This window comes from Sinocyclocheilus anshuiensis, unplaced genomic scaffold (genome assembly GCF_001515605.1).
Source record: "Sinocyclocheilus anshuiensis isolate Anshui unplaced genomic scaffold, SAMN03320099.WGS_v1.1 scaffold1237, whole genome shotgun sequence".
Taxonomy (NCBI): domain Eukaryota; kingdom Metazoa; phylum Chordata; class Actinopteri; order Cypriniformes; family Cyprinidae; genus Sinocyclocheilus; species Sinocyclocheilus anshuiensis.
Window position 1 is genome coordinate 1,277,238 of NW_015553581.1, and position 26,246 is coordinate 1,303,483.

Consider the following 26,246-nt stretch of genomic DNA (forward strand, 5'->3'; position numbering starts at 1 on the left):
ATATTAATTATTAAATATTAAGTAAATATTACAAATAAATGTATGTATGTACACATACAGTATATACGCAATACACACCAACATAAAAAAATATAGTAAAAATTGACATGCTTTACATTGACATGCTTTTGTTTCTAATTTTGAATCATTTCATTGAAACAGAAAGACTGAACTGATTCACAGACATGCAAATGCACTTGCCAAGTCAACGAAACTGAAATTGAAATGAAAGACGCTATTAAAATGTCTGTGTTAACGTTCTCAATACTCATGAGGGATCGCAAAAACTATTTAATGGCCAAATAAAAAGCCCATTAAATTCATTGCTATTTTCACCATGTCGCTTAATTTTAAACTGTAAGCACAATCGTCTCGAATATAGGGTGAATATTCAATACATCGCCCAACACTACCTGGTGCCATGTCCAAAAAAGCTTTTAGGTATTTTTTTTTAAGAAGAAAGTCTCAAAAACTGTTCCAAGAGCTTTCAAAGGAGGCAAAATCTGGTTTTTATCTCCTTTGCTTTGCTACTCCTTTCTTCCTCTTCAACAGTTTGTCTCCTTTTTCGTGGAATTTTAGAGAATTAGCCAAAACTAGACTGGGATTGAGAGTATGTGTGTGAAGCTGGTCTTTGATGTCTAAGAAAGTGCCCATAATTAGCAAAGTTAGGTCAGGAGACATGGACACACAGCAGATTCAAGCAAGAACACATCAGCATGTGTATTCCCAGAAGCTCACTGAGACTCTGGAGAACAGACTTACAAAAAAAAGAAAGTCTGCAAAGAATTAAAACTGGCTCCAGGCCTGAAGATAACTTTTTAGACTTTATTTATTAGAACTAGAAAGAATCAGAGCGCTACAATAGGCTGAAATTCATTAAGTACAAACAGCATAATATAAAGAAATAAAAGCTTCAACACTATATTCTCTTAGTGCCTTGTGGGTTTAGAATCTAATCTCCCATTTATTACAGGATAAAACTCTTATTTGTGGTACTAAAAGCATGCTGAGCAATATTTCACCGTTAGTTTCACCTCAGGACCAAACTTTCATTCTCCTGCATCTGGCTTGCATGATCTATTGATCCGAACCCAGCGACAAGCTCTCTGGTCCTATACAAAGTCGCAATCTGTCCCCCCTCCATTTATACTTTTCTCCTTTCATCCGTCCACCAACTAGCATCTTATCCCACCTCTACACTCGAAGGTCAATGGCATCCCATCGGCCCTGACTCCATCTTGCGCCCCATTGGCAGCCATGACGGGGGCGTCCACAGCCCATAAAGCATAATGAACATGAATCTTTATTTTATGAGAACAATAACACCCTGGCCTGGCCGTGGCCGCCCCTCCCAGCCTGTCAGTCCTCACAAAGAGCCCCCAGTATCCATCAATCCATGCGGCCAGAGAGGCTGCACCATTGTGTAGCCTAATTACACACCACTTTAGAGCAGTTGGAGGCCTTGGGGTGGAGTGTGTCAACACGTGTGTGTGCATGTGTGAGATATAGAGGGAATCCTGGGGTGAGCATATGGCTGCTCTCGAACCCAGGTGCAGGGGAGGAGAAAAGACTAAAACATCCTGCTGGAGGCAAATTCCACCAGCACAGAGGAAATGATGGAGAAAGTTAAAGGATGTGGAGTACTAAAGGCAATTACTAGCTATTCTGACCAACTTTTATGGCATCGCAAGCATCTGTCTGTACCCGGTCTTAAACCGCGAAACGCTTGTCAAGTACAAGTCATAAAAACAGAATCATGTATGATTTTGGTCTAGACTGGCGTATCACAATTGTTCGGATTACTGGAACTACTTTACAGTGATATTAGCATGGGAGTATCAATGTGCCAGTGAGTTGGAGTGACAGAGATTTCAATTTTATTGTGGATGTGTTAAACTGTGGCCCTGCAAGATCTTCTGATGCTAGTAGCTATGTACATGTTGGAGAAAAAGAGGAAACAGGAAAAACAGGAATCAGTCCAAAATGAACAAGCACAAACACATCCATCACTTAACTCTCAATTCACAAATAAATCTACCACATGGCCATGAAAACTCATAGAACAAAGAGGCAGAGCACTGACCTTAGCCAAAAAGTCAGTGATTAGGTTTGACATTCATATTTACTAACAGGTCTGACTCTCAAATTGTCCTGTCCATACAAAAGCTTACAGTAGAAGCTTGAATACTGCTTGAATGAATAAATAACCAAAATAAAAGCCAATGTTTCTATGAATAACATACATAAAAGCAGCAATCACTGTGACTGTAGAAAATATTACTGATAAACCCTTATTTGACACTGGAGATTACCATACATCGACCTAAGAATAATTTTCCGTGATATTTTTCAGCAATCATGTTGTGCATGCAAACTATAAATGTCAGATGTGTGAATAAATAACTCTTTTGATTGAATCGGTCAAATGGGTTTGCAAAAATTTAATATTTTTTAATAATAATATTTTTTTATAAAATATAAAGAGTTTATATCCATATATATACAGTATATATACACACAATCAAAACTATATGTATATATTAGGTATGGGAAGATTCACAGATTCGCTCTGTGCGAATCGTTAAAAAAAAATTAACGATGCTATGCATCGGTTTAAAAGGTGTGCATCGGATACAAGTTGGCATTTGTATCACGATGCATCGTTTCTAACATATTTGCATCAGTAAAAAACTATTTATTTATATATAATTACTAGTGGATGACTACACTTTTATTGTTTAGAAAGTGACCAATAATCTGTGACCAATATTTTATATGTAACGTTAGATCGATTTCTCCTCTCTAAACTGTTTCTCAAGCGTGTTCTCTCATCACCGCTGCACGTGAATATGACGTATCACAACAACACTACAGAGAACTGAGGAAAAGCGGGGATTAAATCCAAAATCTGACTTGAAATAACCTAACAAATCAATGGGGGCTAAAGCACTCTCGAAACTGTTTCTCAAGCACGTTCTCTCATCACCGCTGCACGTGAATATGACGTATCACAACAACACTACAGAGAACTGAGGAAAAGCGGGGATTAAATCCAAAATCTGACTTGAAATAACCTAACAAATCAATGGGGGCTAAAGCAGTTCCATACACGACAATGTAAGTTCACACAATCGCACTCATTTTTGGATGCTTAATCTTAAGCAGCCTTTAATGTCGATCATGGATCAAATCGATCCACCATGGCAAACAGCGAATATATTTGTGCTGTTTAATGCATTTGAGACGTTGGCATGGCTATGATAGTATGTGAGCGAGTCAGTGGTAATATCATTGCATTCCTATTGTTCAGTGTTAGAGGAGCTCAGCTTAGTCTGACAGTTTGCCTGCCCTGGACCAGGTTAGCTTTCCAGCATAAGTTGCCACAGTGACTGATTTTGATCTTTGTTAAATTTGTTTTATGGAACCAAATCATTTGACAGTGAGTCAGACTATAACTGAAATAAGCCTGCCCTATTTGGTAAACTTGTTTTATGAAACAGGTCTCGAGGCGTTAGAAGTCAGAAGACACATAAGTTAATTTATGATTTGCTGTCTGAACCAAAGAAATAAATGTGCGCAATAATTCAAATATGCATTTTGCTCAAATATTTGTTGTTGGACATTAAATGTGCCTTTTGTAGAATTTTAAACCTACATATAGGTGTATTCTTACGATAGCAGTAACTGTAAAGGGAATCGCCAATAGGGATTTCGGCTAGGGCATCAAATTGGCTAGAAACGGCGCTGACCAATACATACATCAACAGCTTCCAGCTCAGTGTTAGAGGAGCTCAGCTTAGTCTGACAGTTTGCCTGCCCTGGACCAGGTTAGCTTTCCAGCATAAGTTGCCACAGTGACTGATTTTGATCTTTGTTAAATTTGTTTTATGGAACCAAATCATTTGACAGTGAGTCAGACTATAACTGAAATAAGCCTGCCCTATTTGGTAAACTTGTTTTATGAAACAGGTCTCGAGGCGTTAGAAGTCAGAAGACACATAAGTTAATTTATGATTTGCTGTCTGAACCAAAGAAATAAATGCGATCATATTTTTTCCATTGCATCGTATTGCATCGAATCGCATTGTGTTGAATCGGATCGAATCGAAATCGGATTGGGGTGAATCGTATCGCATCGCATCGCTAGCTACTTCATATGTATCTTCAATGTATCGTATCGTTGGCTATGCATCGAGATGCGTATCGCATCGGCCTCAGTTATGGAGATGCACATCCCTAATATATATATATATTGTATATATACAGATATATAAATAAATATTGGGAAACTGGTAACACTTTACAATAAGGTTCCATTAGTTAATGTTAGTTAAAGTATTAACTAACATGAACAAATAATGAACAATACATTTAATATAGTATTTATTAATCTTTGTTAATGTTAGTTCATGAAAATACAGTCGTTCATTGTTAGTTCATGTTAATTCACAGTGCATTAACTAATGTTAACAAGCACAACTTTTGATTTTAATAATGCATTAGTAAATGTTGAAATTAACATTAGCTAAGATTAATAAATGCTGTAGAAGTATTGTTCATGCTTAGTTCATGTTAACTAAAGTAGTTAACTAATATTAACTTCAGTATTACATTACATTACATTATTATCGCAACACTGCATGATGTGACACTAGTCGTTCACTGCTGTTGCATTTACACATTACAGATTATCCGAATTCACTCTCAAAATGTGGTTATAAGTCCTCAAAATTGGTTGTTTGGTTAAAGAATGCAGTTGTTACTCTTGTTCATAAAAAAATTGTGTATTTACCACTCTAAATCAAAACTGACAAATGCATTCGCCTCCTGTGTAAACAGTCAAGGAGAATATCAGTCATCCTGGTGGAAGAAAATATGACTGTGCATATGCTGAACACCTGTGAGCTAAAAAGGACTGAAAGTTCATGCTGTGTTATGGTTAACCAGGTCAACCAGATCCCCACCAGCTTGGCAAATAAACTACAACATGTGTGTCCAAACTCAGCCACTGTCCCGTACAGTTTAGCTCCAACCAACTCCAACATACCTGCCTGGAAGTTTCTAGCACTCCCAAAGACTTTGATTAGCTGGATCAGTTGTGTTTAATTACAAATCAATTTTGCTTGGTTGGAACAGCAGCTACGCTAATTATGTCTCTATTTGTTTCTCTGTTTTTGCGTAACTAGGATTTACACAAGCTTCAGTCTGGATCCAGAACACCTGAGAAGAGATGATGCCAACCCCTCAGAGGACCTCAGATGATGCCAACCCTGAAACTACATACAGAACTACCACATTTTGCTATAAGTTTGATTGCATCATATAATAATTGCTGTTAATAGTGTTCATCGTCTGTTTGATTACGTCTTTAATTGATTTTTCCATACATTTCTGCCATATGTACATTAACTGACAGTCACCACTGATAAGCTACCACTAAATATTGTAGAAACTTAATTTGCTGTAAAGTTGCTTTGCAATGATTTGTATCGTGAAAAGCGCTGTACAAATAAACTTGAATTGAATTGAATTGAATTAGGATGGGAGCTAAATTCTGCAGGAAGGAGTGGCCTTCCAGGAGCTGGGTTTGACACCCCTGCTCTACCCCACCAACTGATTTGTTCTACCCTCCCACCAGTCCACCTGATCAACCACCAAAACCAGCATGGACCAGATAGGAACATACAAAACCAGTAAACATCAAAGCTGGTTTTAGGCAGGAAGAATATAGATGAGTGCTAGGACAAAATGAATGTGTTCTAGAGGTAAGTACATACTTGGGTAGGTGGTGCTAGAGCACGGAGTACAACCAACTGGATAATTTCTCTGAGGTTCCCCTCCATGGACATGGATCTCCGCAGGGTCTCCATGGCCTCATGGTTGGACTTCCCCAAAAGTGTCTCACCATTAACGGCAATCAGCTGGTCATTGACACGTAGACGCCCATCCTAAACAAAAAAGACATAATCAGAAGTCAGAATCTCTATTTTAGTGTCAAAAGATGAATTTTCGGTTTGAGTTTTGATTCCTTTCAGCAACTTCCACACTGGTGAATCAAATCAGCAATCTGTTAGTTACCAGCCCTGAGTTCCAAAGGATAGTTCACCCAAAAATGAAAATTCTGCCAGTTTTCTCACCCTTATGTCTTTATAAACCTGTAAGACATTCTTCCTTCTAGGAACACCAAAGAAGATATTTAGAAAAATGTTGCAATGTTTTGACAGTAAAATGAAAGTCAATGGGTTCCAATGTAGTTTTTCAACATAATAAAGTAAGTCATGAGGGTGAGTTCACAACTTCATGTTTGGTTGAACTACCTCTTTAGCTACACTGGACCAAGACCAGCTCTACTCTCTACATCTGGATTTGGTGCTTTTTATCAGAAGACCTTCACAATGTCCTACTTTTTCTAATCTCTAATGTATTTCCTCATATTCTGCGAGAACTCTCTGCTTTCCACAGGCATATTATCCTCAGTTGAGTCTGCAGGGGCATTCTCTCAAGGAGTAAATTTCCCACAATCCAGCAGCTCCGTCTCTCTGGTACTGTATAAGCACATTAATAAGGCATGCATATTACATGGCATATAAAAGCCCTAAAGTTCATTACAATTGATATTAATTAGTGTTTTCACTGCATAGGCCTCTGATCTGCTTCCTCTGTCTCCAGGCGAGAGGGCGAGAGGGCGAGAGAGAGAGAGAGAGAGAGAGAGAGAGAGAGAGAGAGAGAGAGAGAGAGAGAGAGAGAGAGAGAGAGAGAGAGAGAGAGAGAGAGAGAGAGAGAGAGAGAGAGAGAGAGAGAGAGAGAGAGAGAGAGAGAGAGAGAGATAGCTCCGAGTCACATGAGGGTTAACGCAAGAACCTGCAAAACGCCTCAAATATACAGACAAAATTGCTGATCATTAACAAACTGTACAAACTAAAGATGATGAACTACACTGAAAACAATGTTGGCTATCAAGTAAAACAGAATGTTTTGCTGCAACTCTGTCCATACTAAAGACGTAATATCACTTACTACTGAGCCAAACGCATAATGGTCTTCTTTATAGAAGTTTTCATCTCATTCCATGAAACATTTCAAATGATATAACTGAATACTAAAAAGACACTACAATAAAAAAAACAATGACCTAAAGTCATTGATTATACAACATATTTTATATACATGATATATCATTGATTAAAAACCATGGAGCTGGAGGTAAGCATCTTGAAATCTTTTCATCATGATTTCTCTATGGAGAAAATTAATGTGATTTTTACTTCCTGACTGTTGTGCCCTATAGAGGTAACAGAGTGCCACATGGTTAATGACAGTTTACTGAAATAACATACACCCACAAACTCTCTGAGCCCTGGCAGCATGCACTTTGTGCCCTTGCTCTCTATAAGGAGATGTGCTTTCATTACCAAGACATTTTGGGTGAAAAGACGTCCCGTCCTCATGGCATCATGAGTCACAGAGAATTAGGGATCCTTATTAGAGCATGATCTAATTCTCAAACTTGATTCTGTGAAATCACACAATCCGTCTGCAGTTTGCAGTGCCGTTTTAAAATGAGTACATCTGTCTCACATTCTTTCACCACTTACATGTATAATCATTTAATAGAGGCAGTACTGTATTGATTGACTCCTCAATCATTCTGCTTAGGGTTTGTTCTAAACCTCTAACATTACGTATTAAACTCTGAATTACTTAACATACATAGTCCATACAATCTTTCAGCCTTACAGGAAATGTATCCCTAATTTATTTTGCTTATTATACTCATAGGCCCCACCATAGCACAGAAACTGCACTTGTTAAAATTACAAATTATTTGCTTCTTGTGTCAGACCAAGGCATTAGTTTCCATTGTTATGCTGATGATACTCAACTATATATCACAACAAGACCAGATGAAACTTTTAAATTATATAAGCTAACAGAGTGTATTAAAAATTTAAAAGATTGGATGTCCAATAATTTTCTCCTATTGAATTTAAATAAGACTGAGATATTACTTATTGGACCAAAAAGCAGTACACAGAATCTCTTGTTCTGCATCTTCAATAAACAATCTACATGTAGTCCAAAATGCAGTGGCTAGAGTCCTTACCAGGTCAAGAAAATATGATCATATTACCCCAATTTTACAGTATCTGCAGTGGCTACCTATTAAGTTCCATATGAGTTACAAAATAATATTACTTACATACAAGGCCCTTAATGGTTTAGCTCCTGCGTACCTAACTAGTCTTCTACCAAGCTACAATCCATTACGCTCCCTAAGGTTGCAAAACTCTGAACTTTTGGTAGTACCTAGGATAGCAAAGTCCACTAAAGGGGGTAGAGCTTTTTCGCATTTGGCTCCCAAACTCTGGAATAGCCTTCCTGATAAAGGTCAGGCTCTCTCTGTTTAAATCTAGATTAAAGACACATCTCTTTGGCCAAGCATTCAAATAATGCATCTCATAATTTTGCACTGCAGTTAAATCTGATCAAATGCACATTATTATTCCTTAGCTTGGGTTGAACAAATAATTTTGCTTGGTTGGAAGAGCAGCTACGCTAATTATGTCTCTATTTGTTTCTCTGTTTCTGCCTAGGAATTGCACAAGCTTCCGTCTGGATCCAGCCCTTACAAAGACCTGAGATGACCGAACACCGGAGAAGAGATGATGCAAACCCCTCAGAGGACCTCAGATGATGCCAACCCTGAAACAACATAAACTACCAAATTTTGCTACAAGTTTGATTGCAACATATAATCATTGTCGTTAATAGTGTTCATCGTCTGTTTGATTACGTCATTAACTGAATTTTACCGTACATTTCTGCCATATGTACATCAATTTGACATAGTCACCACTGACAAGCTACTACAAAATATATTGTAGAAACTTAATTTTCTGTAAAGCTGCTTGATTTGCATGATTTGTATCGTGAAAAGCGCTATAAAAATAACCTTGAATTTAATTGAATTGGATAGTGCATAGACATAGTGCATGTCTGTAATGCACATCAATGGTAGAGTTGAGAAGACATTTCAGATTTCAGGATTTCAGATGACGGGAGCACAACTGTAACCACCAATTTAGTACTGAAGAGACCAAAAATAATCATTTAAGAACTGGCCATTAAAAACAAAACTTCATCAAATTCTAAATCCTTAAATCAAAATCCTCAACCACTATTCTGAATACTGCAGAGACATTTATGCCTCTATGTCTATGGTGATTACAACACTGGTGTGGGTATATAAAGCAGTCCTGTGTAAAATCCTGTGGACTGTGCTTTATGTTCTAAAAGAATAGTTGATGGCTATTTTAAGAAACAGTGGAGATGAAACTAATGGTGGTGAATAAAGAGCAGGAAATGGGGGTATTGATTCAGATCAAACTGTTCTTCATGCCAGACCAGAGGCAATTCATGTAGGTAAAAAGCGTTTATGGAATATTGCCTAAACCCCCCATAGAAATAACCAATCTGAGCCCACGGAATTGCTGAAATTATATATATATATATATATATATATATACAGTATATACACATATACAGTATAATCAAACACAGCTGGACTCAAATGAAGGTGTAGAACCATCTCAAGGATGATCAGAAGAAATGGACAGCACCTGAGTTAAATATATGAGTGTCACAGCAAAGGGTCTGAATACTTAGGACCATGTGATATTTCAGTTTTTCTTTTTTAATAAATCTGCAAAAATGTCAACAATTCTGTGTTTTTCTGTCAATATGGGGTGCTGTGTGTACATTAATGAGGAAAAAAAATTAACTTAAATGATTTTAGCAAATGGCTGCAATATAACAAAGAGTGAAAAATTTAAGGGGGTCTGAATACTTTCCGTACCCACTGTATATATATATTAGGTATTCACCTAAGCTAGCATACAAATTAACAACAACAACTGCTCACTACATATGTAACAACTGTTTAACTTCCTTTTTTTTATTATACTGCATGTTCATACTTTGTTTATACTTTATGCATACAATACATTGATTCACCTCCTCACTTTGTACTTTAACAAATTAACAAAGCTTTTGTCAATGTGTAATAAAAGTAATAATAATAATGAACCTAAAACTAACCAGATTTGAAAACAATTTATCTGCTGAAATGAGTCCATGGCCAAATCAATGGTGCTGATAAACAGAAGGACAAGAAGATAAAATGCTATAGGACATGTCCAGTACATAATATAACTGCTGCAACATGGCATTTCCCTCAGTTTTGTAAGTGCAAGCTAACAATAATTTTGCAAGTAGACGCTGCTGATCACCCCAGCCTCTTCTTGCCTTCCCACTTCGGCTCTGGGGAGAAGATGCATCCCACCCACAGACTCGGGATGCTTCCAACTCATTAACATGGGCTTGGAGAGTTTTTAATTAGCATTAATGTGCTGAAGCTAACACAGGCAGTGCTCTACCGTTTCTGAATTCTTTCACTTGGGACTGAATGGGGAATTAGAAACGTGTTACCCAGAGTTCCACTGTGCTGGGACTCAAGTATGAGAACTCATGTGCATCACCTTGCCGTGGCTCCCTCTACCCCCCTCTCAATGAAATGATCTGAAGCTTCAGAATGATAGAGATTTAAGAAGTTCTTTTTTTGCTACACAACCTCCGAAACCCAAAAGCAGCTTTTCCAACCAAAAGGCCTGACAATGCAGAGCGAGGAGATGCTTCAGTCAGGTGCAAATCAAACCCTTATCTTCACAAGTAAACTTCACACACTTGCACACATGAATGCGAATGCTTTGGGCAGACGCACACACACAAATCCACATGTCTGACAAGCACATTTTCACATGGCTGAGCAAAGACTGGAAATCTGTGCAGCCCATTGAGTCGTTTATGTATAGACATCATGTCACTTATCCTGTGGCAAAGGGAAAAACAAAACGCAGAGTGCAGATTTCCAATCATTTGAACATCTGCAAAAATCCATCTAATCGAGATTAATGTTATTTAACCAAATGGGCACAAACACCCAATCTGTCGTCAATACCATGTGACAGAAAGACAGAAAGATGAGCCTATAGAAATACTGAAGAAGAGTCCACTCTGCACCCTGCTGACAGTCCTGATCCCATCTGTTAAGGTCAAATGAAACCCCATTCAGTGGAGGGGACAGAGGTCAGAGGTTGAGGGAACCAAAACACATGCCAAGAGTAGCTAACAGGGATCGTGACCTATCTACAGTCTCATCTCACATCCCTGAAGCCATGTTTAACCCTGTGAGGACATCTAATAGATCTTCATGAGTGTCTCTGTCATAAAAAAACATTTTAAAAACATATTTTACTTATTAACACGTCTTATTTTTAAGGCGGCTTTCATTTTACGAGTGATGCCATTCCTCTGACCTCTTAAGCTATGGTGGCCCCAAAAAGTATTTGGACACTTGAGCCACACTTAAAAAAAAAAAAAAGAAGTTCAAAGATTTTTCAAATGTTTTTGAAAAAAAAATCTCTTATGCTCACCAAGGCTGCATTTATTTGAACAAAAATACAGTAAAAAGCAATAATATTGTGGAATATTATTACAATTAAAAAAAAGTTTTTTATTTTAAATATATTTTAAATTTTAATTAATCCGTGTTTATTTCAGCAGCTATTACTCCAGTCTTCATTGTCACATGATCCTTCAGAAATCATTCTAATATGCTAAATCAAAGTATGGTGAAAAATGCTTAGTGTTAATAAACATTTGGGACCAAATGGTTATGTATGTAATGATATTCACACATTTTTGTGCTTCTCGTCCAAATAAATTTGGGGCAACTGTACAGTTTTTTGTTATGGTTTAGTGGTTAAAGATCTGTGCTGTTAACTGAAAGGTGGTAAGTTTGAAACCGTGAACAGGCAATTCATGAACTACAACTGCTACCACATGAAATGACAAGTTTTATGTTTGACAAGTGTCATGCCTGTTTAGAAAATGAAATGAAAGTTGGGATGGATTTATTGATTATTGGAGGATGAGTATTTCACAGAGAACATTTTATTGGACAAACTGTTATATATGTACACATATATACAGTGTGTGTGTGTGTGTGTAAATATGATGTGTTACCTTAAAAGCTGCACCTCCGTGGATGATGGACTTGATGAAGATACCCAGGTCCTCGCCAGTCTCACGGGACTTATTACCCTTCAGGCTAACCCCTAAACCTGCTGAGCCTGAATCATTGAGAGGGACCTCAAACATCAGCTGCTCCTTCCCTTCCTCAGACAGCAGCAAGCAGGCCTGCACCTCTTTCTGATGGGAAAACAACAATGACGGAAAATAATGAGACGAGGAAGAAGGCAGGTCATTCCATTCGAACATAAAAAGCCCACTATTTTAGCAGAGACTAGCTCAACCTTTTCATGCCTCTTTTCTGCCTGTGATGGCAATGGGGTCATTTAGAAACATAATCCATTCTCCATTATGGAGTCCACACACTCAGCTCCCCGCTGCATTCTCCCTCCCGCTTTTCCCCCATTTCCTTTCTTTTCTCTTTGTCTGTTCTCTTTCCATAATGATGCTAAAATTACCTGTACATCTCTTCAGCAAATGTTTGTTTTAAAATGAATGTTAATAAAAAGGGAAAAAATGACATTATTATATCTGTGAGGTAAAAATAATTTTTATGTCACCACGGGAACAAGCTTCCTTTGCAAAGAAGAATGAAGGAGAGTAAACGAAGGAGAAAATGGGTTTAACAAAGGTCTAAAAGAAGTATGTATTTGATCTATATAATGGCATAGTGTCTGCTAGAAAGACAAAATGAGAGAGAGAGATGTTAACGCCAAAGTGTCTAACAGTGTTTTAATGGTACAAGTGAAACAACCTACTCTTTCTCTAAGCATCCCGATGCACGTTCAATAGGACATATCTTCAAAAACAGGATTTTACTTGCTCTTTTTATATATAATAGTTTGATGTACCATGTAATCATACTCTAATGGTCACGAAACAAAGCTTGCTTCCCAGTCCAAAAGGCCATTTATAGCAACTATAGGATGCACAGATTTCAGCCTTCCTGCTGTCTCCTGTGGAGCTTAGTTAGGTAGTAACCAACTCTGTACTTAACTTGGTTGCACCATGTCTTCTTAAGTCAGAGTGTAGCTAGTAAGTTGCAAGCTCTGCATTATGTGTAGTCATAATATGCCGTTTACCTTCAATGATCCAGTAGCAGCCTTGCCATTTCTAAAGTGAATGTTTATATCCTCACAAAGTATAAATTATATTATTACCCAGTAATATATTTAAAGTTGGATATAGTACATCCAACTTTATCCGCATACATACAGTACACTCACGATTGTTATACATGATTGGTTATATTGTCGCAAAATGTAAACTATATTTTTGTCCAGCGATACATTTAAAGGGGTCATATGATGCAATTTCAATTTTTCCTTTCTCTTTGGAGTGTTACAAGCTTTTGGTGCATAAAGAAGATCTGTAAGTTGCAAAGACTAAAGTCTCAAATCCAAAGAGATATTCTTTATAAATTTTTAGCAGCATCATATGACCCCTTTAAAGTTAGATATATAGTACATCCAATTTTATCTGCATATATATATATACTTACGTAAAGCAATATATAGTATATGGCAAATTTCAACTGATTGATTATTGATGAATATTGATGAATAGTCTGCTAAATTAATTAATCATGACTAATCTGCTAAATGCGACAATAAGGCATGAAGATAACAAACACAAACATTGTGATTTTCTGTAAAGCTGCTTTGAAACGGTGTAAAATACAATATCAATAACACTGAATTGACTATACAGATACATTACAATGTAAACAAATAGAAGTCTTAAAGGTACAGTAGCAAAAACAGCCTGTTTAATTAAGAGAGAGGATAGTAAATGGTCATGTAAAACTACATTGGTAACACTTTACAATAAGGTTCATTAGTTAATATTAGTTAACTACTTTAGTTAACATGAACTAAGTATGAACAATACTTCTACAGCATTTATTAATCTTAGCTAATGTTAATTTCAACATTTACTAATGCATTATTAAAATCAAATGTTTGTGAACATTAGTTAATGCACTGTGGATTAGCATGAACTAACAATGAACGACTATTTTCATTAACTAACATTAACAAAAATTAATAAATATTGTAATAAAAAATACATTAACTAACATTAACTAATGGAACCTTATTGTAAAGTGTTACCACTACATTTGTAATACCTTTTGGCTAACATTATCAATGTACTTGAAGATGGAAGAAAAAAAGCAAGAAAAAGCAAGAAAAAAGATAAAATATCCCCCCCGTCCCACCAGACACCACATGAGAGACATGTGATGCACAACCAGCAGTATACAGAATGCCTAGACCTGACAGGAGCCATGAGAACTGTAAATATTACGAAATATTATTAAAGGATGAACAGGGTTGAGAAGGCCAGCTAAGACAGAGTATGTGAGGGTCAGCAAGGCCTAGTTTATCTCCATGTACTGTGGGATTGCGGGTTTTGAAAGTATTAGTGTCACGCACTCACAAACACATGCTCAACTCAGCAACTCTGAGAATTTCTGTGAAGACTGCAAAATACCGCTGACCGTGTGTCTTTGGGAAGAGAGGAAAAAGAGAGGGGTTTAAGGAGTGGATGACCTAAACGCCCTAAAACTAACTTCCAAATGACCACTCATACATGTCAGAGCTGCTCAAACACACACAACAAAAAATGTAAAAAAAAAAAAAAGATTTATTCATGTACCAAAGCCACACACACCTGAACACACATGCAAGCTTTATCTGACTAACCAACCTCCCATTTGTTCATCTACGGATGTGTTTGAGTAACTAAACCCAAATGAAAGACCGTAAGACCAGCCGTGTAAGGTTCTGAATGAAGACAAAGCTAGTCTATCAGCTGGGGAAATCACAGGGCTAAAGCCCGCTGTGTGTACAGCTAGCAGCGCTCCTGTATGCTAACAGTCGTGATATTTCACAGCCGAGCCCCCTGCCAGGACCCTGCTCTGAATCGAAATGCCACACTGCATTTCCTTCAGCCATTTTCCCCAGCCAGAAAGGGTTTATCAGTCAGCGTGTACCCCTGTGTGAGACATATGCCTCCAGCACAAGCCATTCTCCAATAAGCTTTATTGTTTTAATCATTATGACAAGCAAAGTCATTCAAACTGCAATTCTGACAAAGGGTGTAAGTGTTTGCATAAGCACCATCTATATGTCTTAGGCTTGCGTTGTCTAATCTGCATACTCAACGTCTGTTCCTCCACCATGGAAAGCGTCTTAATGATGAACAAGACATATGATGTCATCAGCCGCAGCAGATGGATCACCGTCATCTATAGGTACAGCAGCGAATGACATTCTGAGGGCTTAAAGATGAGCAGATCTGCAGCTGTTCGTTCAGGAAATCACACTGTCTCTCATAACCTCTCTCTCTCTCTGTGTCAGTCACTCACAAACACATTTAGGCTTCTGTCTCTATTGTTTGAGAGTGAACAGACAGGTCCCTCAGAATTATTGCGCTCCAGGGAGACAGAGACACCGTATGTGTGCTTAGTGGGTACAGGAAGAGGAAGTAGAGAAAGTAGGGGATTCTCCAGGGAATCGGGATGCCATTGGACCTCTCTGAGTTAGTGCTTTACAATGGCTACAGTGAACAAAGCTTTGTAAGGCCACCCCCACAAACCAACACACACCACAAAAAGACCTTCTGTGGAAAACTGTCAATTACATGTGATGTATAACTCACCCACCTGGGGAGTAATATTTTTCTGATACTCATTGGGGATTTCGCAGGAAGCGCACAAGGGTTTAAAAACAGATGCATGCGTCTTTCAAAAGAAACTTGTGCCAAACCAAAGCGGTGGTTTGGAACGGATATCTGCATCAAGGAATTGTGAAGCTACAGCCAAGAAATTGGTTGTTTTTGACCACAAAAGTTCTGAAAATGCAGACATGGGAGGATTCTGGGAATGTGTTGCAAAATCTAAAGGAAATGCCTCACCAATCATCTGATCACATTCATTGACTCATCAAATTTATTATTTATTAAATGCAATAACTGCCGATTTTCCCCCACCATTTTCTTGATTTTGTTCATAATAAAAAAAGAGAACATTTATAAGAACTTGGTATAGCATTTTTTTCTTATAGCATATTAACAAGAAAGCATAAAAAAAACATTTTTGTTACTTGGAAAAAACAAACATTTACTGAAATAAAACACAAGGCAACATTTACCTTTTTTTTTTCATTTCTTAATTAATAAAACTAAAACTTAAATAAAAATGAAAAGAAACTAAATAGACATAAATAATACAAGTGAATTAAAACTATTAAAAACTATTAAAATTGACCAAATAAAGCATCGGAATTACTAATCCATAAATGTAAAATATGGAATGATATTCTGGACAATATTCAAAAGGAACTGCAAATTGTATTTGCAATTGCATTTTTAATTTGTGGACGCATACTTTAAGACATAATCCAAACGCAACTGCAAATCGCGCAAATCCATTTTCTTTTACGTGTATGTAACATGTCTGCCAAATTTTGAATGGAAATGCATTCAAAATTTCGAATAATTTTGGAATAGCAATAAAAAAATCACCCATTTGCTATTTCACTTTCTCAGCGTCCTGCTCCAACCCTCAAAAATTCAAATGGAATCGCAATCCCTATTTGCACTTGCATTTCCAATGCCTAACACAGTCAAATGTCAATCAGTTTTGAGGGTGGGGTTTATTGATATAGTCGGAAAGTATGCCATGCCCACCCACTACTGGTGTAAAACAAAGAATCATTATTCATTCCTATGAGAAAAAAATGGGGAAAACAAAGTCAAGAATCCAGAACTGATTTTATGTTCACCTGTCAACAAGGGAAAAAAAAAAATGACTGCAGTCAATGGGTCATATACTGGATGCGGAGTGGTAAAGACTCATATACTGGGGTGTTTGGGAAACACTGGACTGGATTCAAGAATGTATCAAATGAATATAATCATCACAGTTCCAGCTGACACAGTTAATTATCTCGATGAATTAAAATCAGAGAATCTTTAGAAACTTGACATGATGCGAGTGGTGTGTTGTCCATGTGACTCTGTGCTCACAATCCATGTGATCAAAAACATAAAAAATAAATCACAGCGACATTCAATCGCAACTCAAGTTCAATTCGTAGGAAGATGCTCTGAATTCTGCTTCATTTCTTCTGCAACTTTTTTTTTCATTTATTCATAAACTATATTTGTATCTATTTGATGTAATAAATTATCAGACATAATTTTCGGTCGCACAAAGGACAAGAAGTGCAGTGCCACGCGTTCACGAATTGAAAGCGCAATTGCAAATACAATTTGCAATTCCTTTTGAATATTGTCCGGAATATCATTCCATAGTAAAATGTACTTGATTTAAATGAAAACAAAAAAATCTAAAATAAAAACAAATCCAAAATATTAATTAAAACTGTAATAGTATCTCAAAAACGCAAAATAACACCGCTTTATTGAAGGCATCACTCTTATAGTCATTGACCCAAATATATGCACACAGAAAACCCAGCACTATTTGCAACAAACACAAACACTCAGGAACTTAGCTTCCCTTCATCTTATACAGATTTTGGCTGCCACCAGCTGTTTTTCACCTCTCACATGCAATAAAGTTCAGCATTTCCCAATTTTTGATGCTGTCAATCCCACAATCTCCTGAGCAAGCCTATCGTTCCCATACAGAATGAATTAGAATCACTCACTCATGTTACACCCACCTCACACCAGTGCACACTAGGGGTTGCACCGACTAATCGGCTAGTCGACTTCAATGCTCTGCCATGACGCTTTAAGCTTGACGTCGACTAGTCGCTGGTCCTACAGAGGGCGCAACAGGATAAGAAATCTTTGAAGAACTTCCACATTTACGCTCCGTTTCCAAACAGTTCAAATGACAAATAAATGCATACTCTGAAAGCGCTCCACAAGACATGTGTGATTATATTACTGGATGCTCGAAATTGAACAGGAGAATGCACGTTTTAAACAGCTTATTGTACAGGTAAGTTAATCGCCTTTCTAATCTAAAGCGCTGCTACACTGTAACACACACACATAGGCTACAGATAGTAGCGCGTACATCACGTGCAGATCGCGCGCACACAGAATCATTCAGTGCGGAAATGTATTGTCAACACTGTTCTGTGATTTCTCAATAAAATAGCTTAGAAACTGAAAAGTTCAAGCATATATTTCTTAATAACTAAATTCCACAGCTTCACTATTAGTAGAGAGACGCTGCCAGGTAGAATTAATTCACACACGCAATCGCTCTCACTAATGCATTCATATTAATGTAATCTTTACTGTGCTACTTTATCTGTATCTGATTTAGAACGAGCAGAAATCTGTGAGAAATATAACGACCCAAAGACAAAAGAACTGATAAAAATGAGCTGTTATGGGAGCAATAGCCATGTGGGCAGCGCTGTGTCATATGCCATAGCAGCTTTATTGGCCAAAGCCCGCCCATGAGGCCGTTTGACCGACATGTCAAACAACCAATCACAGTTCGTTTCGTTTCAGCGTCACGTTTCGGGGCGTGGAAATGTCGCCACAATAACAGACCGGTGTGTAAAACATTCTGATGTATTTTAAAGATTCTATGCCGCGAACTTTAAATATTTCACATACTTTTGAATATCCAGCGTTTAGTTGATCCTGATAAGCGCTCGTCGTCACAGTTGTAAACATGACGGCTTTCTTCTTTCGTGAGGGGGTTTGGCACCACGGCATCTTTGTTTCCAGGCGGAACGTTAAAGAATACGACACTCACATCTCCAGGATATCCTATATAATTCAAACAATCTGATGATGACTTCCAAACTCCTGAAGTGTTTCCACTTTTGTGTGCCATATGCATCAGATGTTCAGCCAACGGTCCGTGGGCGTGACGTCTGAGGCTGAGACTATGGTTGCTATAACACACACCAAATTTGGTTTGAACCGGGTGTGCCTCACACGTCCTGAAAAGTTAAGCTGTGGGCTCGTTGATCGCCCCCTGGTGGCTGGCTGCAGTACAAGTCATAAACCCGCCCTCTCCATGTAAACGAATGGGACTTGAGTCAAAATAAAAAAATAAATTACACTTCCAATACAATTTTCCAAAAGATGGTTTTGGTCATTTAAGGTAGTTGTTATCACGCTGATATTATGTTCAATTGTTCGTTTTTTGTGATAAGTTTGATTTTAGCTAGTAATTTGATGCTATAAAAAAGGGGCGTGTCGTTATGTTTGATTGGGTACTGCGCAGACTCTGGCTCCAAATGACGTCATTTACTCAAGATTGCAGCGGCCATACTGAGATGCTTTGGCTTCACTTTTCTATAGTGGAAGGAAGTGGAGACGCGTCGTCCATCTTTTTTTACAGTCTATGGTTTGAACACTCTAAAGCATTGTGGAGATATAGCCTCACATCCATTTTGGCATGCTCTTTGACAAATTTGTTCAAGTGTTATCCGAGAACGGTTTGACTAATAAACTTGAATTCCAAATGTTTTTGCCAGCATGGTCTGAAGATGATTTCAGTGAAAATAAGTCAAACTGTCTAGGACGAGTTCGAAAAAGAGTAGGTTTTTTGGATAATTTAAAATTGCAAAAAATCTTGACCCGTTAAATTTAAGTATGCATTTGACTCGGCATGAGCCAAATAATCAGAGGAAAAAGAACGTATGATTCAAACGTTATTAGCATAAACGTGAGTGCAACTTTGAGCTATTGGTGGCGCTAAAGGGTTTAAGTTAGAGACTCCAAATTTGCTATGGCTAATGTTCAGACTGTCCTCTATCTGTGTGCCAAATTTCATAACTTTCCCGCAACGGTCTATGGGCTTCCACAGACTCAAGAGCAGAAGGAGGAGGAGAAGTAGAAGATAATGACTAATGCATACAGTAGGTGCCTTCACACCTTCAGTGCTTGGCCCCTAATGAACTATTAACACAAGAAATTTGAGACTTCACTTGGGCCCTGCATACGCGCACCAAACCCATCACATGGGAGCCATATCAATGAATAATAATAATAATAATTCACAAACGATTTTTAACACCACACAGACACATTTACACACACTCAGTGTGCGCACACCCACAAGTGAATAATACAGGGAATGTCGACAACAAAGAGCATGTGGACAAAAAGTGAAGTGCACTTTGGGTCATCATATTTCAATACTCAGAGAGAGAAAAGAGGATTATTCTAATGTTCTGGATATGGTCAGTTTAGCACATCTTACATCTAAAAATATTTTTTGGTCTATCAAAAAATAAAAAATCCTTCCTACAGCTACTGTATTCGTTTTATACAAAATTTATACTGGATGATCTCATCTCCGTAATGCATTATGGCACATAGGGAATTATACATTGCTTTATTAAACATAAAAAATTAGGAAATGGTGTACTTTCCCCACAAAAACAACAAATTCATATGTATCACTGCGCAAGAAAAGTCCAGTGGTCTTCTTTGCCTTAAGGCATTTCTGTTCCTATCCATATGTACATTCAACTGAGACTAATTTCATTAACCACCAGGATGTAGTATAGTGTTGTCATTCACACACAAAGCTGAAAAATAAGAAATATTATATTACCCCGAGTCTTATTACGGTCTCTTTATAATTGACACAGTATTAGATATTATGCAAAACACAATCCAACTACATAAGTGAGTGCAGCTGGGCTGGTATTAGCTGCAGCAGGTCTGTAAGAACTGCAAAAGCCTGGATAAACAGAGCCGAGAGCCGACCGGCCGGCCTGCATGCTGGGGATCTTCAGGGAAAAGGAGGATTTAATGTGAGGGAGTGTCGGCAAGCTGCACTGGTCAGACATGAACTCACTGAGACATACGGCCAGATGGATATCGGCTCGTCCTGAGCCAGTGAGGTCATAGTGATGCCAGAAGTGAGTCAATGTGCACTGTGACAATAAAAAAAAAAAAAAAAACGTGCAGCAAGATATTACCAATGCACTAACAAAGTTATTTCAAAAAGGAAAATCGAGAAAGAATATGACAGTTGTAAATAATCTAATAATAGTTATTAATGTCTGGGAATTGAAGCGCTATGCTTACAGGTTAATTAACTCACCTAAATGGATCATATATGAGAGTAAGCAGATATATCAAACATCCCTATCTAAATCTACAAAAAAATGACATTGTGAACACGCTCTTTCTGTAACAACATAAAATACATTTAAAACACAGACAATGAATAACTAAAACAATATTGTGTTAAAATGGTGAACTCGTAATTATATTTCAAGAGATCAGGTTTTCCACAAGGATCGTTTTCATATAGTTTTGCTAAATGCTGCTTATATGTTTAATTTAATATTTAAAATCTTTGAATATTTGGTTTAACCTTGCCAAACATTATCAACTAAAAATTGTATTTTTGTTAACTAAAATTAGATGCTATTTTAGTATTATGAAGAAATGTGACATGACAAAAAAAAAAATATATCTATATTAAATTTAAAGGATTTTAAATTCATGTTCATGTTAAATTCATGCTATTCATGTTTTTGTCCCACTGGATTTTTCACAGGAACTTTACTCACAAAACAATACGTGCTTGTGGATATATTCGGAGTTTTGAAAAATGCAAGCTGCTCTGCAAAGGCAATTTATTCAGAGACAAGCAATAAAGGTGGAGCGTGCAAGGATGCAAATTCTGACATCAGATGGGTTCACTTCCATGATTTAGGATGAACTGATAATACCAACCGCAACCCATAGTTCACCGCACTCCAGAACACCATTTCAAGAGCACCTGAGTTTGGAAAACCTCTTTCACATCAACCAAACGAACTCATGTCCAAACCACAAACTGCTGTGAAAGCACAGTAAAAGCTTGGTTGGGCTTTTGTGTAGAGCTAAGCAGATCCTCTGTAATGCCGATTCGCTGTGGCTGATAATCAAATCCTGTGAATACACTCAAAAGTACGACTCAGGCCCATGAAGGCTTTTATTGGGTGTGGATCAAAGGCCCGCTTCTGATGGGGGAAAAATAATCTTGCAAGAGAGAGCTCATGTCATTGTGCTCTACATCTCCAGCATGTTTTTTAAATTAATCTTTCATTTGAGAAGCACTCTACCACCTTTCAGCAGTGAGCAGGTGGTGAATTGAACAGTAAAGTGTGTGTGTGTGTTTGTGTGTATTGATAGTGAGATGTCTTTGTAGTACATCCTGTAAATGCATTAAGAGAGAGCAGCAGATGGTAGAGGAAGGTGTGGGATAGACTCATACCACCATTACACTCGTACCCACCATCATCCACAGCACATCCCAAACACTCACATTCACAGCCTTCTCTCTCGTTTATGCCTAATTCTGCTCCACGGTCATATTTTACTTATTTTCTCTTATTCAACATCCTTCTGATTGATGGATCTGCCAGGACTGGACAGGACTGGGTAATACATCTACCTAGACATTTCTGATGACATTTTACATTTTGATGATGGAAAAATAAATAAACTTTTTTTTTTTACTATATCTGACTGTAAATTCAAATATTAAATTTTATTTTTAAAATAATTAAATTAAATAAAAATGAAGATTCATTACATAAACAAGGGCATTGATTTTGAACAATTTATCTACAATAACAGGCATATTTTCCACATGAACACACACACACACACACACACACACACACACACACACACATATATATATATATATATATATATAAAATGTTGTATCAAATGACCTAATGTTAAGTGGCTGATCAAGTGACTGAATGAACGATTCAAGTGACTCATTAAGACACTGACGCGCTGCCACCTACTAATGGTTTTAATTTCACATTTAATGTATAATTTCTTTTTCTTTTCATTTTTTATCATTTTCACAGTTATGATGTAAGATTTTGCTAAAATATTATGTATAAATTTAACAAGGATATGAGGTGTGTAAGCTTCCAATATGTTTTTACATCAGATTCAAGGTGAATAAATTAGTAGGGCAGAGAAGTCAGAAGAGGGAGAAGAAGAATAGCAGATCAGGTAAAGATGATCCCATTCAAACAATAAAAAACAGGAAAACAGTATAGAAAAGTCATTTTTGATAAATTATTGATTCAAGAGATATTAACAAAATGCTCTCATACGTGTGATACATTTGTGAATGGAATTAAAAGAAACAATATTTAAAATGTTGCTTAAATCCGTCAACAGCAAAAATCATTGTGATTATACGTTAAACATTCAACATAGTAGTAGTAGTAGTGCATATGCACCATTTGGCAAACTCTCTCTGGCTTTTACTAAACGAAGCCATCAGTATGGACTTCATTTCACCAAATGGAGCACATACCCTGATCATAATCAGGTTTGTGCATCAACAAATACCCAGTGCCTTTCATCAGGCCAAATTACCTCTTCACTAGGAGCCGAATACATTTCCCCTTTTAATATGATGTCTCCAAGAGACTCACATGCGGTTACGAGAGACTCATGTGGCGTACGATAAACCTCTCGGCTTACTGCACACATGCTACAGTGCACTTTTTACCCCACGCATGCATATGGAAAGGCCCATTCACCTTGCAGACAGCAGCATCATTAAAGGCAACACAGGGGTAAAAGCATAGACACTCACGTAACCTCTTAAACAAAGAGACGTCTCTACGATCGCTACGATGGAAGGCAGAAAGGCTAAGAGTGAAGTTTGTCCATGAGTAAATGGATTCTGTTTAAGTGGAGATGAAAGCAAACCATTGAGACGAGGACGCTGTAAAAGACTAAGGGGTCTGGATTGACATCCGTAACCTTGTCACTCAGGAAGCGGTTTTATTTACTCATAAAAAGGCAGAGACTGGAAACCAGGCCTCGTGGGCCAAGAGACTTCAGAGGGCCGGTGATACCAACATCAAAGGTTTATTGAGGAAGTAATGCAGGTAGTAACAAGGAGGTCTGGATATGAGATTAAGTAGCGCAGAGGCCAGAGTCCCGGCTGGGTTTGACTTCCTCGGATTGTAAAGGACGAGCCAGAGAAGGGAATGCTGTCACAACAGCATTATCGCATGTGCTAACCGCTCGTCTTCACAGCTGGAGTTCTGGGAGAGATAAGGCTTTGTCAGGGCCCTTATTACCCAGCCTGGTGCCATTGTTAGCGGGCTGTTTTGAAGTACACAAAGCCGCCTGCTTGAAGGGGCGCGAGGGTCTTTTGTTACAAGCTCCACACTCCATTTTTAATCTGCCTCTATTGAGCAAAAACACTACAAACCGAACAGGAAATGATTCCACATTTATCCTTTGTTCATGGAGTCATATCTAATATCACTATTACTATTTCATCCTGCTGGAGCAGCAGACAGAGCTCTATATCCCCCACCGGGCGGCCGTGATATTGGAGAGAGATTAGGGCTGACTGTGTAAGGGGTGTGTGAGGTCTTCGGTGTGTGGCCTTTGAAGAGCAATGGAAGGTTGTTAGACTCTTTGAGCAACAGCTCAGACGGATACACTATAGAGTGTCAGACCCACCTGCCGATTCTCCTTTCCCCGCTTCACATGCACATTTATTTCAGTCTAGCCAATTTATTAGCATTTGCTTATAAAAAAATAATTGTTTGCCATTCTCAACAATTTCTTCCACCAACCTTACTTTTTTACTTCTTCCTTGCATTTTACTTTGTTTCTGCTCATATTGGTCTCTTATTCCTCTTTGCAGCTTTGTTTCTAAGATTGACAATGACAGCTTTCTCTACCTTCTGTCATATTTTTCTACTCTCAGCCCTTTCCTTCCCTCTATCTACCTTTTTTCCCCTCTGTCTCATCATCCGTCACTCCTCTATCAGCATTTCTATCTCCTTGGCCCGTTTATTACATTTCAATCACTCACTCTTTCAGCTTTTGCTCTTAAAATGTATCTACAGTCATCTTTCACTGTCTGTGAGCTATTCTTCCCATACATTAATCTCCCAGACTACCGCATCTCAGTCCAGACAGTCCAGTCACACACAGAGACGTCAAGCCATCAGTCACTGAGTCAAGCAAACAGTTTAGAAATTCGAAGCTCAATGCGTGTCATCTGCAAAATCCAGCTATTGCTCGCTAACCAAATAAAATCACTACTGTTGTGCGTCTGAAGATTCTACACGTTTATTTCAATCCACTGAAGGGTTTTAATCTCCTGTGCACAAACAGAACTAGTGGTTTGTGGGTAATGAGTCCCAGTCATGCTTCAGACCACTGCGTTCTCTAACTAATCAGTGGCAACAATGCAGTGAAGGGCGCGTTCAACACAGCATCCATGAGAGCTGTAATTGAACAGTGAGAGGCCTAATTCACCAGAGAATTTACTAGAACAATGTGTGAACAAGTGTGAATTTGCCTTAATATAGTGAAAATAGAGATTTATTCTTATCATTTACCACAACACAAAGAAGGGCTTAGAGACATTAAAGAGACTTTGGGAAATGTGGGTGATGCACCACTTATTAGCAAACATGGATAGGAATGCCCTCACACTGAGTAAAATATACTCACAAAGAAATTAAATAATATTTGGATTGACAGTGAAATTACATTGAGAAATAAGCACTGAAAAGGTTTGAACTGTTTGTATTTTTTCCCTTTACTTTTTACATTACTTGTGATAAACGTGTTTCAAATCCATTAACATATTATTGAAAAATCACAGGAATAAATTACATTTTAAAATATATTCAAATTGAAAACAGTTATTTTAAATTGTAATATCTGACAATATTTCTGTTCTTACCGTATTTGTGATCAAATAAATGCAGCCTTGATGAGCATAAAATACTTTTTAAACCCAAAACTTTGAATGGTTTGAATGAAACATACATTAAAAAATATACTAAACAATACATTAGAATGTTATGTATTATGTATTCATTTTGCTGTATATTATCTTTGAACTTGCACATTACGGAGCAAAAAGGTAAGTTTGCTGGATGCCAACTATTGTGTCCTAAATTCCTCTTTTGCTGCTGTGAATTCATCTAAATAAATACATGAAATATGTTGACAATGGAGGCTGTAGCTCATTTCCCGCGAGGGGCCAGAGTTTGAGTGGCACTGCTATAGTAATAGTCAAGTGAGTGCGGTTCTCAGCGTTTGGTTATTTACAGAAAGCGCTGAGTAGGGCAGAATTTGGATGACTGCAGAGCGATGGGCACTACTCTGAGGGAGATACGGGAAGAGCCAAC

The 26,246-nt window shown here is 37.7% G+C and overlaps 1 protein-coding gene across 1 annotated transcript in view; it reads right to left on the reverse strand.

Moving 5' to 3' along the window:
- The window catches only part of LOC107668384 (partitioning defective 3 homolog B-like), a 319,469-nt gene that overhangs the window by 145,992 nt on the left and 147,231 nt on the right, over nt 1-26,246 (reverse strand). The window contains exons 14-15 of the mRNA XM_016460232.1: nt 12,085-12,270; nt 5,778-5,948 (exon numbers count right to left, since the gene is read on the reverse strand). Coding sequence (XP_016315718.1) covers nt 5,778-5,948; nt 12,085-12,270 — 357 coding nt within the window. The remainder of the gene's footprint in view (nt 1-5,777; nt 5,949-12,084; nt 12,271-26,246) is intronic.